At 41.5% G+C, this 15,366-nt stretch overlaps 1 protein-coding gene across 1 annotated transcript in view; it reads right to left on the minus strand.

Annotated features, from left to right (window-relative positions):
- Positions 1–15,366, minus strand: part of DGKB (diacylglycerol kinase beta) — a 738,755-nt gene that overhangs the window by 385,825 nt on the left and 337,564 nt on the right. The window contains exons 16-19 of the mRNA XM_073582131.1: positions 12,829–12,903; positions 11,387–11,472; positions 6,583–6,672; positions 1,430–1,590 (exon numbers count right to left, since the gene is read on the minus strand). Of these exons, the coding sequence (XP_073438232.1) occupies positions 1,430–1,590; positions 6,583–6,672; positions 11,387–11,472; positions 12,829–12,903 (412 nt within the window). The remainder of the gene's footprint in view (positions 1–1,429; positions 1,591–6,582; positions 6,673–11,386; positions 11,473–12,828; positions 12,904–15,366) is intronic.

Consider the following 15,366-nt stretch of genomic DNA (forward strand, 5'->3'; position numbering starts at 1 on the left):
AGGCAGAGGGCACACGGACAGAGCAAGCTGAGAGCAGAGCAACTTGCGAAGGAGAGAGAAGAGGAAGCAGCTGCATGCAGGGGAGGAAAGGGTCAGAGAGATAAGACAGGAGTACGTGACATACAGACTGCTGCCTGTGAGTACGTTGAAGTGAAGCCCCAACTGATTAGGGGAAGACGTCCTCCTGACCCTGCAGAGACGGAGACCTGCATGCGCTACCCTGGTGCCCGCAGTGACAGGTCAGAGCCCCTGATTCCAGCAGAGAGATTTAACAAGAGACTGAGAAATGCTCCAGCAGAGAGACTTAACAAGAGACTGAGAATTGTTCCAGCAGAGAGACTTAACAAGAGCCTGAGAATTGTTCCAGCAGAGAGGCTTAACAAGAGACTGTTAAGTTTGTGAGCGGAGACAGTTCCAGTGTCCCCCCTGCCTTCCACCTTAACCCTGGAGATCTCGGTATCATCTAACAGAGACTACAGCATACACAGTGACTAAATGGACTACAAGTGCTGCTTCTGCCGGCGCCGACGTTAGAGAAGACGACCCTGCAAGCAAGATTTCTTCAGACTGATAAGTTTCACGAATACCCGTTAATTACCATTATCTGCCTTGACTGTTTGATAACTTTGCCTAATTTTCATAACCGTTATTTCATTGTTCCATTGCCAGTTTAACCCCCACTACTTCCTCCCTGCGAGGAGTTTTAAATCCTTGTAAATAAAACCCTTTAACTTTTGGTCTGTCTCTGTTCCGTGGTGATGACATACCCAGCACCTGCACGTTGTTACAAGACTTCTGATCTACTTTGCTCTGCCACTCCTGCTCTTGTCCTCCAACTTCCCTCCAATATCTACAGCTTCTGTAGTTCCAACCAGACCGCCCTGCTGCATCCTTGTCATCTGTTCACGCTACATTCCAGCTGCTCTTCTGAACCAGGGGCTTCAAGGATCCATCTCAAGAGGTGACACATAACAGAGTGTCATAACTCAGAACTCCTATCAATCAACACTTCAAAACAAGGCATAAAACATATAAAAAAAATGTAAAAGTTAATTTCTCTTTAAATTCACAGACAATGTGGGTCTTAGTGGTTTGATCGGTATGATGGGGGTTTCAGGACTTGAACACCCACCAATCAACTCTATAAATAGACACTATAACGTTAAAAAATGCCAATGTTTATCTATCCATTAAAAAGTAAGGTACAATAATAAAAATTAAAAAAATGGAGATTTTCTTTAAATTACTTTTTATTGTCATTTATGTCCTATCTTCCAGCAGATCAGTGGAGATCACAGGTTTTTTTTTTTACCATTTTGTAGTCATTTTTTTAACTTGACTCCCATAGGCGAATGCATCCATTATAAAGGTTCCAGATGATAGAGTGATGTAAACTATGCAAAAATAAAAAATTACAAATATCACTCACCACTCCAATGGAAAAGTAATTATTTACGATGGAGTAAGGCACTGGGTCTCCCTTTTCATCTTTGTCATTAGGGATAACTTCGATTTTCCATCGGTCTACCAGGACTACTGTGCCATTCTCAATGTCTTTGAGAAATTTCAGCAGATTTTCCCCTTCGTAACCTATAAAAAAAACACATAAAATATAGTAAGTAGATGTAATATCATAGGAGTCCTGCAACGGGAGCCTCCACCAATCCAAAAGCCTAGACAAAATCTCTATTCTACCTGGAAAGATGGTACAGACCCTCCTGTGAAAACAATTTATATCAAACAGTAACCACAGTGAAGGACAAGACCCCCATCTTTCATCAATGTAGAGGGTAGATGTTATAAACGTCCTAAGACGGGGCAGGAAGACCAATTTGTGATCACCACCGGGACTAAATTAATAGAAGGGCTAAAGGGGCATTTTTCCAGGATTCCAACCTTTTACTATAAAAAATATTTAAATAAAAAAACATTTTTGGGCTCATCCACTCCTTTTGCCTACCCTACAGAATAGAAAAAAAACTCAGTGGTGAAGCACAAATTGTTTCGGCCATGAGTAGAGCGAGATTATCAGTTCTCAGACTCCACTTGCTCCTCTCATAAAGGGGTTGTATGAGTTAAAAAAAATGGCTGATTTCCTCAAACAGTAGCGCCCCCACCTGCCCTCAGGTTGAATGTGGTACTGCAGCTCATCCCATTCATTTCAATACAGCTGAGCTGCAATAGGAGATACAGTCCACAGATATATATTTTTCTAACTTCTGGACACTCTCTTTATAACCCAACTTGCCAAACCCAGTTTTTGGCACCAGCAGATATTTAGGGAGTAGAGATGACTGAGACAAGATTCCAAATTAATTGATTTCTGTATGAATTCAGATATGTTAGAAACCAAAATCTTGGGGGTAATTAAAAACAAAAACACCAAAATCCAAATTTTTGGGGGATTTGATTTCCACCAAAAAGGGATATGAAGGGCTAAAAAAAATAATAATCTATTCACCTCTCCTTGATCTTCTCCACAGTTTTCCGGCCGCCACTCTCTGCCAAGTCCTCCGATCGCTTCTCTTCGACCGTCTACTTATTCTGGGTCCTCTGGCATTTTTTTCGCAGACTAGGTCCCAAATGATCACAAGGGGTACAATATATGTAATTGATGGCAATGACGTACGTTGTACCTCACGCAATCATGCAGGGCCTATTTGGTAGTGGCACTGCCGGAAGATCCCAAATGAGAAGAAAGCCAAAGAGGATTGATAGTAGGAGCGGTGGGGATCTGCTATGGTGGGAAAGGTATGAGGAGCGACAAGGGGAGATAAGTATAGCAGCGTTTTGTTTCTTGAATTTCTTCCTGACTGTTGACGTTCTCACCAAATTTCTTTGACGCAAGTTGAACCTCTGGCTTTTTTTTTAAGTCATAGAGAGGAGTAGCCATATGAAAAATGGCACAAGGGGAAGGCTGTAGTCGCACCTGGAATTTGGTGTATTAGGTGATTTAAAATCCCCTCTTTTGCATAAAAATAATGTGTATTATACAGTATATGGTGTGGACTAGTGCTGTTACAAACCTTACACTGGAGAACAAGGACTTAAATTTATGGCTCTGCGAGTTAAGGTTAAAAGGTTATTCTCAACATCTAGGTGACAATTGTTTGATTCCAAGGTCCTCCACCTTGGTGCTTGCTGCTCAATTCTTACTTTTTGGGAATGATGGAAAAATCCAAGTCTTGTAATAAACTACCTCTTGCATGCGCAGCCACCACTCCATTTCGATGAGGCATTTGAGGACCCCATTCTTGGGATCAGTCGGACCTCCGCCGATCAAAAAGTTATCATTCATCCAGTGGTTAAGTGATAACTTTCAGTGTTGGGAGTAAATCTTTAGGGGGATAGGTGACATAGAGGTAGGGAGCTCTTTAGCAAAACGGCATTATCAAAGTAACAACCATAGTAATGTGACAGGTATGATCCTAAGGGATACTTTGTATCTGTCTGCCTCTATTGTAACATATACTTTGTATCTATCTCCGGAGGACGGACTAATAATAACTCAGTATATGTGATCTTTAGGATCTGCTCCTACAACTAATAAGACAGGAATGTGGAATCAGAACGTGACCTTTGGATAAGTGAATCCCATGGGTGAAGCCCGTCTGTGTGATGTCACAGAATAAAAACAACAGACACACAAGGAGATTATGTCCAAAGCAGGGTGCCCTAAGCCGGAGAGATGAAGCAATAGTTGCAGTCCAGTGCGCTGATCCTTTGGATTTAGTATTAGCGAAGACCTCATTTGTAATACTTAATGATGCATGATAGGGCACTGGGTGGTGTTTTCTTGATTTTTCTCTAGATAATGAGTTTTAGGTCGTCGATGTGCCCCCCATAGGTCAAAAATTCTTAAATACAATCATGCATAAGAGCAATAGTAAGGTTTCCTTCACACATCCATTTACTTGATTACAACCCATGGAAAATGGACCATTTTTCTTCTTTTTTTTCAGATGATTTGCATCCATGTTTTTTTTTAAAATCCATTTCTAAAAGCTAAAAAGTTACTGCATATGGATGTGTACAATGAATGTGTGAACGCAGTCGAAAATGAAAAATAATTCTACATTGCTACATGACTTATGTTGGAAGAGATAATGGGGCAGATTTATCGAGACTGGTGGTTTTTATGCTAGTCTAAAAAAGATCTTTACAAAAAGGTGCATGCCACTGAAAATCTTTCAGTAAATGAAGTCTACATCCACTGTGGACAGGAGCCATTTTTTGCAGCAATTTACTTTCTGGAGTAAAGTTTAACAAATTTATCTAATACTTGTTGGTTATGCCCCCGGGGTACAGCACAGACACTTCTTTTTAACTTTTGGTGACCATGGTGCAGACATTGAAAATTTAAGGCAATTTGCCACTTTTTGCTCATAAACAGTTTGGTAAATCTTGGACCATGTGTCTACTACACCTTCATATATTCATACATCTACACAGATATTTTAATATTAGTTTGTTTTTTATTTTATTTTCTTAAATCCAATAAGGTTTTGTATTACAACTTCAAATCAAAGCCCTGTAGGATTTTCCAAAAGTTTCAACAAACTTTAAAAAAAAAATATCTGTGATAAATTTAAAAGAAAATTAAGAAAAAGGCTAAAATTCATTTTTGGTCCCCCACCAACCTTCTATACTGCCCTGTTACACGCATAGTGGCAGAGAGTCATGAGACTACACCATCTTATATCTGCTGTGATATGTTTTATTTATTTATATAATTGCCTTGTAATGTTTTCATTTCCTGTTCTGGCCAGATGTCACCGTATCCCAGAATTCCAAGCGGAGGAAGTTCACTGACTGCCATATTGGGACACCCAAGTGATGGGTGTCTCAATATGGAAACTGCTGCTGTACCAACCTATTGCGCGGTACCACCAGCGGAACACCATCACACCACACACACACACTCTACGCCGTACACACAACACACACACTCTCACTCACACACACACTCACACTGCCTCTTGCGCGGTACCATCAGGCGCAGTGAATCATTCGGCTGATCCCAATGGTATATGCGCGAAGTGTCTACAGGCAGACGAAGCCGGTCACATTAAAAGGGTTTTCCCATGAATGAAAGTTCATTTTAAAAATTGTCTGTGACTGACCGTGTACGGAGCATACCACATCTCCTGGGCAGGGGAGGAAGCAAAAGACAATACTGACATTACAGCAGGGGATCACACAGGATTCATTTTGTGAGGTAAAATATTTCACTGACTGTTTTTAAACAATATTTTACCTAAAAAAATTTATCCTCTGCAATCTCCTGCTGTAATGTCAGTATTGTCTTTTGCTTCCTCCCCTACCCAGGAGCTGTAGTATCTTCTGTACACGGTCAGACACAGGGGGGAGAGAGATAGAGCACAGGGAGGAGACAGCTCAAACGGGACAGCACATGAGGGGAGAACACAGCACAGGAAGGAGAGACAAGGGGGATAGCACATGGGGTAGACAGGTCAAAGAAGAGAGCACAGATGGGAGAAGTCAGCACATGGGGAAAGAGAGAGTGGATAGTTGGGTGAGCACATGGGGGGGAGAGATTCTCAAGGCTGCAAAGCCTGCCCCCATCGTGACATTACCGCCCTCCCGATGCGATAGCATCCAGCCTCCATCTAGTTTTTTTTATAGATAGCAATTGGACGGCATGGTCACCTAATTTGATCTGAAATTTTTGGAATTCGATTTGCTCAAGCAAAATAGGAACCAGACAGTGTTTCTTTGAGGGCTGGGAAGGAAGGGGATAAAATAGTAAAATACATTACACTCACCTGTCCTGGACCCTCATCCTACGCCGCCTCCACCGAAACTCTCCGGTCCTCCACCATGGTATTCTATATTTCCAATGCTCCAGTTTGTCACTCTGGCCACTGATTGGCCTCACAAGGCCACATGAGGGCATGTAAATGACATCAATCACTGGCGACATCAATGGAAGGTTGTGCCGGAAGAGCCGAAGACCGATGCAGAGGACCGAGAAGCTTAGGCTGAGATGTAGTAATTATAGACGAGGGATTAGCACAGGTGAGTAGAATGTATTTTATCATTTCAACCCCTTCTTGTTCCTCAAAAGAAGATAGAAAAATTAGATCATTTTGTTGTACTGAGGCAAATCAAAGGTTCAACAATTCGGAATTCTCCAGAATCTGACAATGTTGGGTAAATCGTAATGAACTTGATTTGTCACAGATCAATCTGCTCATTTCTAACTGGATTTTATTAAATGATTTGTATTACAGCCTCCATTGTTTTAAAGGGGCAAACAACCCCTAGTATAAAGAACTGAGGTCAAGCTGCAATACCACATATAACCTGTGTACAGAGGAGGTGCTGTTTTTTTTTTTTTAAAAACACCCCATGTTTTTCTAATATAGAACAAACCCTCTTAAAGGGAGAAATTAATCAAGCTTTGAATTAGTCTACATGAAACGTCCATTGTCATAATACAGAGTGTCACTGCCAAAAAAAAAATTTGTCAATGGATTTCAAATTATGGAAATATCATGGTTATATTAAAAAATGTACAATCAGAATACAATTAACTAATAATTTATGAGTAATATTTACCTCCTCCCCATCTCAAACATCTTGCCAGATCATTGCCGGTACCCAGAGGTAGAATCGCCACAGGAGGCTGTTTGGTCAAATTGGCCTTGTCTGTTGGAAAAATAAAGAGATAATATTCATCATGGCATAAGAAATGAATGGGGAAGGTCCTATAAAGTTCTGGAACAATCTTCATCCATATCACCTGAATATTCTGTTATTTACACAAATAAGTACCAATTACTGTTTCTCAGTAGGGTTAGAAAACCAAGTTTAATTTTTTTTCCAAAAAGAGGACCACGCGATGTCTACAGGGTGAGCGCATTATTGGAGCTTAGCACTATTAGTTTCAATGCAGTTGAGCTGTAATACCAGACACAACCTATGAATAAGGGTGGTGCTGTTTCTGGAAAAAAAGAAAAAAATACATGAGTTTTTGATCGTTGAAAACCAAATTTTTTTTAAAAATTCTAGATTTTGTAAGATAACTCTTCTCCATTTGCCATAGAAGCCAAGCAGGTAATGTTAAGAAAAGTATCAGGATGGCTATGAATTACATGTATGGTCCACTGATTACAATGATTGCCATGTAATGCTTGATTATTAGAGTCGAGCAATGAGATTCACTCGACCCTGGACCAGGGGTCACATTGACAATCTGTAGCTGCTGGACTGAAGTCCTACCAACATCCATCTATCTACCGGAATTCCTAGCGTTTCTGATCAACAGACCCATCGTGACGTCATGCGCGCCTTTTGCCGCAATGAGAAGAGGTGATGAAGATGCCAACAGGAAGGAGGAGATTCACAGTGCTCTGGTTAGGCAGCCACGGACCGCCAATGTGTCCGCTGGGCCAGGGTCCTGTGAATGCTTACATCTATTCATTATTTAACTTGTAATATAGCAGGGGGTATTTAAAAAAAAAAACTATAAAACTTGGGCAACAAATTACTTTTGACTGTCCTGACTGTAAATCTAAAGTTCTTTGCAATTTTGATGAGTGACAAATAAAGGGATTGACCTATTTTTCCAAACCCTCCATAGAATGACCAAAAGGTCATCTCATTTATGAAGCTTGCATAGGATCTATGGCATAGATCAGTGGTTCAAAAACTCCAGTCCTCGCACACCCCAACAGGTTATGTTTTCAGGATTTCCATAGTGTTACACATGTGAGAGAATTCCTGATGCCTTGATGATACTTCCATCACCTGTGAAATACTAAGGAAATCCTGAAAACATGACCTGTTGGGGTCCGCGAGTACTGGAGTTTGGGAACCACTGGCATAGATGTTAAATTATTGGTAGCCATGCCTGACAATTTCTGTGGAACCAGCTAACCATTTATTATTATTATTATGCATTTATATAGCGCCATTTATTTAGCGCCATTTATTCCATGGAGCTCTACATGTGAAAAGGGGAAATATAGACAAGTATAGTAAACATGTGTAAGACAAGGGACACACAAGTACATAAGGAGAGGGGACCCTGCCCGCGAGGGCTCACAGTCTACAGGGATGGGTGAGGATACAGTAGGAGAGGGTAGAGCAGGTCATGCTGTGGTTCAGTAGACCGAGGACCATTGCAGGCTGTAGGCTTGTCGGAACAGGTGGGTCTTCAGGTTCTTCTTGAAGGTTTCCGTTGATGGTGAGAGTCTGATGTGTTGCGGCAGGGAGTTCCAGAGTATGGGGGAAGCACGGGAGAAGTCTTGTATGTGGTTGTGGGAAGAAGAGATAAGGGGGAGTAGAGAAGGAGATCTTGAGATGATCGAAGGTTGCATGCAGGTAGGTACCTAGAGACCATGTCACAGATGTATGGAGGAGACAGGTTGTGGATGGCTTTGTATGTCATGGTTTATTGGAGCCTCTGGGCGATAGGAAGCCAGTGAAGGGCCTGGCATAGGGGGGAGGCTGGGGAATAGCGGGGAGACAGGTGGAGGATGGACTGGAACGGAGCCAGAGTACTAGAGGGGAGGCCAGAGAGTAGGAGGTTGCAGTAGTCGAGGCGGGAGATGATAAGCGCATGCACTAGTGTTTTTGTGGTTTCGTGGTTGAGGAATGAACGGATCTGGGAAATATTTTTGAGTTTGAGATGGCAGGAGGAGGCGAGGGCTTGGATATGTGGTTTGAAAGAGAGCGCAGAGTCGAGGATCACCCCAAGGCACCGAGCGTACGGGACTGGGGAAAGAGAGCAGCCGTTGACATTGATGGATAGGTCTGGTGGAGGGGTTGAGTGAGATGGGGGAAAGATGATGAATTCTGTTTTGTCCATGTTCAGTTTGAGAAAGCGAGCAGAGAAGAAGGCTGAGATAGCAGACAGACATTTTGGGATTTCAGTCATTAAGGAGGCGAGGTCGGGTCCAGATAGGTAGATCTGCGTGTCATCGGCATAGAGGTGATATTGCAAACCATGGGATTCTATGAGCTGTCCCAAGCCGAAGGTATAGATGGAGAATAGTAGGGGTCCTAGGACAGAGCCTTGGGGAACACCGACAGACAGGGCGCGAGGTGAGGAGGTGGTGTGTGAGAGGGAGACACTAAATGTTCGGTCTGTTAGGTATGATGAGATCCAGGATAGGGCCAGGTCTGTGATGCCAAGAGATGAGAGAGTCTGTAGCAGGAGGGAATGGTCTACGGTGTCGAAGGCAGAGGACAAGTCCAGGAGAAGGAGGACAGAGTAGTGTCGCTTGCTCTTGGCGGTTAGTAAGTTGTTAGTGACTTTAGTTAGGGCAGTTTCAGTTGAGTGTTGCGGTCGGAAACCAGATTGTAACCGGTCAAAGAGGGAACAGGAGGAGAGGTGGGAGGACAGTTCAAGATATACATGCTGTTCCAGTAGTTTTGAGGCATAAGGGAGAAGAGATATTGGGCGATAGTTAGACACAGAGGATTGGTCAAGAGAGGGCTTTTTGAGGATGGGTGTGATTGAGGCATGTTTGAAGGATGAGGGAAAGACACCATTTGTAAGTGAAAGGTTGAAAAGGTGTGTTAGAGATGGGATGAGGACTGTGACCAAGTTAGGGATGAAGTGAGACGGGAGTGGGTCGAGGGCACAAGTGGTGAGGTGTGATCTTGACAGAAGGGTGGAGAGCTGATCTTCTGTCATGGTGGAAAAGCTGGCTTTTGCAGAACAGGGCTGAGTGGCTAAGAGGGGCTGTTATGATTGAGTCACCGTAGGAGGCAAAAACAGAAATGCTAGCTAAGTCCACAAAACCAGAGAAGTTGGCAACTATCAGATTGCAGACCCCTGAACCTATCAACACAACTAGCAGTAGCCGTGGGGGGTTCCTACGATGACCTAGACCCCTCGTTCACAGCCGGAGAGATACATAGGCCTAAAGAAGGAAAGGGGAAATCTAACTGCCCCAGAGCAGACCCCAAAGCAATAGGCAGCCCCCCACATATAATGACGGTGAAGCAAGATGAAAACACTTACACAGACAGACAGGCTGAGCAAAGACGGGGCCCAAAAACTACCTAGATAGGAACGGATAGGAAGGCTGCTGTCTGCAATCTGCCAAAACCCTATCAGAGACAAAAGCCAAAAAGCTGATATAAAAATGGCCCTGAAGCAACTAAGCTTCAAAAACTAAATCAGCACTCAGGTACTTTCAGAAGACAGAGCTAACGGAACACTGCACACTCCAGCAGGGAGTGGCAGAATCCAAAAAGCAAGAAAAACAAAAACAAATCTTAAATGCAAAAAGGCAAAACAGAAAACTTAGCTTTAGGAGAGCAGGAATCAGACTGGTGTCCAAGAGTCCACAGAGAAATCACCCGCAGGGCAGAAAGGGCGTAGGCTGCCTTAAATCCAGTCAGTGACTCCACTCAGCCAATCGTCTTCATTAGTACCAGGTGCCTGATAATCAGGCTCACTACCTTCCTTCACTAGAATAGGGAGTTCACCAGGCCTCAGTGATGGAGGGGAGAATGAACTCACAACAAGGGGCATTGGGGGCTGCGGGCCAAAGTTTTGTCTGATCGTGTCGATCTTCTGCTTAAAGAAGGAGGCAAAGTCTTCGGCAGAAATGAGAGGAGGGGGAGGAGGTGCTGTGGGACGGAGTAGAGAATTGAAAGTGTTGAAGAGCTGTTTAGGTTTGTGAGACAGGGAGGATATGAGAGATGCGAAGTAAGTTTGTTTTGCGGCAGAGAGCGTGGACTTAAAGCTGGCAAGGGACTGCTTGTATGCATTGAAGTGCTCAGTAGAATGGGTTCTCTTCCATCTCCGCTCAGCGGCCCTGGAAACCCGTCTCAGTTCTTTGGTGACCATGTGATGTCTATGGTGACCTACAAACTCCCAACCACAGACGATTACGAGGGATAGAAGGATCTGGCATGTTGAGTTTCAATGTCTGATCCTTCTGTTCCCAAGGCAGATAAGTCGCCATCAAAGGTGTGGGCTTGTACGAAGAAGGATTAGGAATTTTGAGTTTCAATACTATTATTTTCAGGAGACGTAAGCCTCAGCCAGAGGTGTCTACACCTACCAGCAGTTTATTGCCAATACAAACAACGTAGACACTCTGCCAAACCAAGTGAGTATGTGTATGGGAATTTTTGTCTGACAATTATTTTACATCTATGACCACCACGAATGAAACAGTCTTACCACTTCATGTACGTGGGGGCTTCTAGCTATGACTTGATCAAGGCATCAAGGTATTCAAGGATAGATTTCAGAATGCCCAATCCTTTCTCACACCATCGGTAAGATACTCCTAAGTTGTACGGTTGGAGCTTGACTTCTTTTTCCCAGTGAAATTCAGATGCACCCTGTTGTAGCGCATGTTTGCATGGAGCTTTACATCATGTTACACTTTCTTACCAATGCAGTCTAAAATCCATCCGACTGTCCCATCCCCTCCGCAGGCAAGAACCCGAAAGTCTGCAACATCCCTAAAGAAATTCAACCTGAGACAGAAAAGACAAGTAACATGAAGTATTTCTAATGTCTAGAATGAAAATATTTCCAATTTTTGGACTTTATATGTTCCCCTTTAATTAAAAGTAGAAGGGATTTAGTTGCCCCAATGGGTGCAGAGACAAGTTAAGAGATACAGCAGCTGCTATGGCACCACAGGGGTCCATCAAATTTTAGAGGAGTAGTTAGTGAAGATAGTGTGTAAAATAAAACATTATTGGAAGAAAGCAAAAAAGAGACATGAATACACTTGTTGATGAAGTTGCTCATGCCAAGGATCGAACTGAGCCCCCATTTAAGTGCAAGTTTTTTTTAAGAGCTGAGCTTGATTACTCATCTAAAACTTTTCCATTATCCTTGAACCAATCCTCAATGTCTGTGGCTCCTCTGGGGAGGGGACTCAAAATTCAAAAGCAAATGTAAGTCCCCCAAGGAATGCCCCATGGGGATTCAAAGTTAGATAAAATCATGACCTGTAGCCAATGGAATTCCAAAAAGTTCCCTTTGACCAATATGAGTATAGTATGTAATGTCCTGTTCCAATTTTTGCAAAAATTTTGCAAATCTTATTAGATGGAATAACCTTGTTCTACTTCTAAATTGTTACATTTTATTTTGAGCAGAAGAAGTTCCATATTTTTAATGTAGGTTTTTATTGTAGGATATATCAGGACCTTTATTATTGGGATTATTTCATCATGCTTTAACCCGTGATGTCACTGGGGGATGGTGAAGAAGTCATGTTTTAATGAGTATACGTAGAATGTGTACAGGTACCTATTGTATTTTGTTATTGTATAGGTTTTATGACCCTTTGTGTGTTCAAAAATTGTCTGAAAATTTAATAAAAAATTATGGATTAAAAAAAACAATTGATTGTAATGGAATTATCAGTTTGTTTCTTCTTATGGAGAGGAAAAGGGGGATGCAAATTTTTGTCCGTAACAACAAAAAAAAATTGGCAAATCAATACAAAATAGTTATAAAATATAAATAGTAAAATATTTTAAAAATCGTACCGGGCAGCATTTCTCAAAAAGCAAAGGCAAAGTAAAAAATTCCTTTTAAAGTCTTACAACCTACAGATAATCCCGGATACATGTAGAAGCAGAACCATTACTGCAAGCACCTAACAATTATATCATTTACTAATGTTTCAAAAGTTGATATGAATGGATAAATTGTAGAAAGAGGGAAAAACTTTCCTGTGGTTTCAAATTATTATTTGGTAAAATTACAAATTTTAAAGATTAATTTTTGAAAAAAAAAAATAACTTCACGGAGACGGAATAGAGAATATTACTCATGTAAATGTAAACATATATATACAAGACGAAGCCTCCTACCCCGGCATAGGTCCGATCCCAGCAAGACTGTAAACCTGTCGTGGATTTAGAAGGTACTGAAATTTCCTATGTATCCTGCAGATAAAAAATAATGAAAGAAAACTTACAAGAAGTTTATGAAGTGACAAAAACGAAACATATTGGCATTTTATAGCACAATAAAGACATAGGACTCATTCGGAGCATATTTGTTAATCTCCTCTAATATTGAATGTGTTTTTTTTTTTCTCCTACCCTTGATAAAAAATTCATTAATGTGATGGAAATTGTAAGAAAGAAAAATGGTTTTCATAATCAGATAGTAAAATAAAACTGAACACTCCCTGTTGATCACATTCACGGTTCATATATTAAGTAATGTCTCGTAATATGAGGTATATTGATAATAATTATAGAAAGGCAAATGCTGGGTCTCGGCAATAAATTACAAGCTTGTGTGTGACTGTGAGAACAAAAAAAGAGGAAAATTTTACAAAGTGTACAAAATGTAAAAAAACCAAAACCCAGTACGATGCCGTAATATTGTTATTATGGGCCGTTGAACTGTGGGTCTCGATAAAGGTTCTATCGGCAATAGTCAGAGTTTAGGGTTCTCGATAATCTAAAACGTGGTTACAAAATAAAAGAATCTGAAGTGCTCTCCACCGGACCAATATATCTGCTACGAGTAATAGACAAAAGAGTTTAGAGGTTTCATAATCATGTAAAACAGGTTTCCAAGGTGTAAGTATATAGCGTGACCTTCAACCAACCAACCAATGTTCTATGGACAATGGACAGAGTTTAAGGGTTCAACACTAATCTATAACATGATTATAAATTGTAAGGACGTAGAGTGCCCTTGACCTGACCGACAAATCTGTTATGAAAAATGGGTGATGGAGTTTATGGGTTTAACATAAATCTAAAATGTGGCTACAAGGTTGGTAACGTAGAGTGCTCTTCAACCACCTGACAAATGCTCCATCAGCAATGGAGAAACTTTAATGACTGCACACTGATATAAAACGTGTTCACTAGAGATGAGCAAATAAATTCTAGTGTAATTGAATCCTTCTTAGATTTTACAAAAATCTTGCTAATTTTTTATGTAATTTGCTTCCATGTAGACTCAATAACAAGGTGGCCGTTGGCCACCATTTTTCTGAACCACTATGGACAGTCTTTATGTTCACCTTTTCCCTCACCTCTGAGGAAACTCCGCTCTTCACTGCCACCCAAACATTCCGCATCTTCACTCATGCTGGAATCTTTGGGCATCTTAAGCTGTGCCGGGACTTCCAGCTTTCATGTTGCTGAGTCGGTTCAGCACGCGAAGGTCCTGAGGCACATCGTGACATCAAGACGATGTGACCTCTGTGGGCTTGCGCAAATCCCTCTGAGCATCATGAAAGCCAAAAGTCCAGCACATCATGAGAGGCCCAGGAAATCCAGCAAGAGTAGCTGGTGATCAGAAGATGAAACGAGGACTGAATGGATGGCAGTGAATAATGGAGGGGTTGAAGAGGTGAGCGTGAGGTGAGTATAAAGATTTTTTCTTTTTCTTACATATTACATTTATTATGCTTTGAGGTCTGTAGAGAACCTAGAGCATAATAAGGGACATTACATTTGCGGAGAATATCAAATTTCCCAGGAAAAAAAATGCATGACCAGGTAAATTTGAATTTTGCCTGATCCGCTCATGTCTAGTGGTTATAAGATGTATGTACGTAAAGTTCCCTTTAACCAACCGAGATATGTTTTATGGGCAATGGACAAAGTTTAAGGGTTCCCCAATTATCGAAAAAGTGGCTACATATTATGAATACGTGAAAAGTCCTTTAACCAATCGGCAAATGTTCTTCAGCAATGGTCTACAGAGTTTACGGGTTCTACACTAATCTAAAATGGAGTTAGAAGGTGTGAGTATGTTTTGTCTTAGACCTGATTGACATAAGCAGAGTTTAGGGGTTCCACACTAATCTGAAGTATGGCTTTGAGGTATGACTATAAAAACTTCCATACATCAGCCAGAAGTAGGCTCTCTGGGCAATGGTCAACCAAGTTTATGGGTTCCACTTCCAAACTATCCTTAAATGTGGTTACAACGTAAAAGTGCATTTTGTGCCCTTGACCTGATTGCCACGTGTTCAATAAGAACTGAACACCAGAGTTTGAGGGTTTCTACACTAATCTAAACTGAGATGAAAAAGTGCAAAGTGTGAGTATGTAAAGTGATCTCAGACTGCCAGATATGGTCTATAGGCCATAGAATTTATGGCGTTCCACAATTCTCTAAAATGTGGTAACAGGGTGTATTCTAGTGCCTTAAACCTAACCTAGATACATTATGTTCTTTCGGTAATGATTCTACACTAATCAAAAATGAGTTCAGAACCTCCGACAATAGGCGTAGCTGACAATTTTTGGTCCTACTACAAACAAGGCAGAGGGGAGAGGCTCCTGCTGCAGCCAGTTGTCTTATAGCCAGACACAAAGCAGTGTGAAGGAGGAGATGGACACGGATGAGCTCCTGAGGCACATAGAGAAATTTGT

Source organism: Dendrobates tinctorius, unplaced genomic scaffold (assembly GCF_039654945.1).
Source record: "Dendrobates tinctorius isolate UK_male_01 unplaced genomic scaffold, ASM3965494v1 ptg000070l, whole genome shotgun sequence".
In the NCBI taxonomy this organism is placed as follows: domain Eukaryota; kingdom Metazoa; phylum Chordata; class Amphibia; order Anura; family Dendrobatidae; genus Dendrobates; species Dendrobates tinctorius.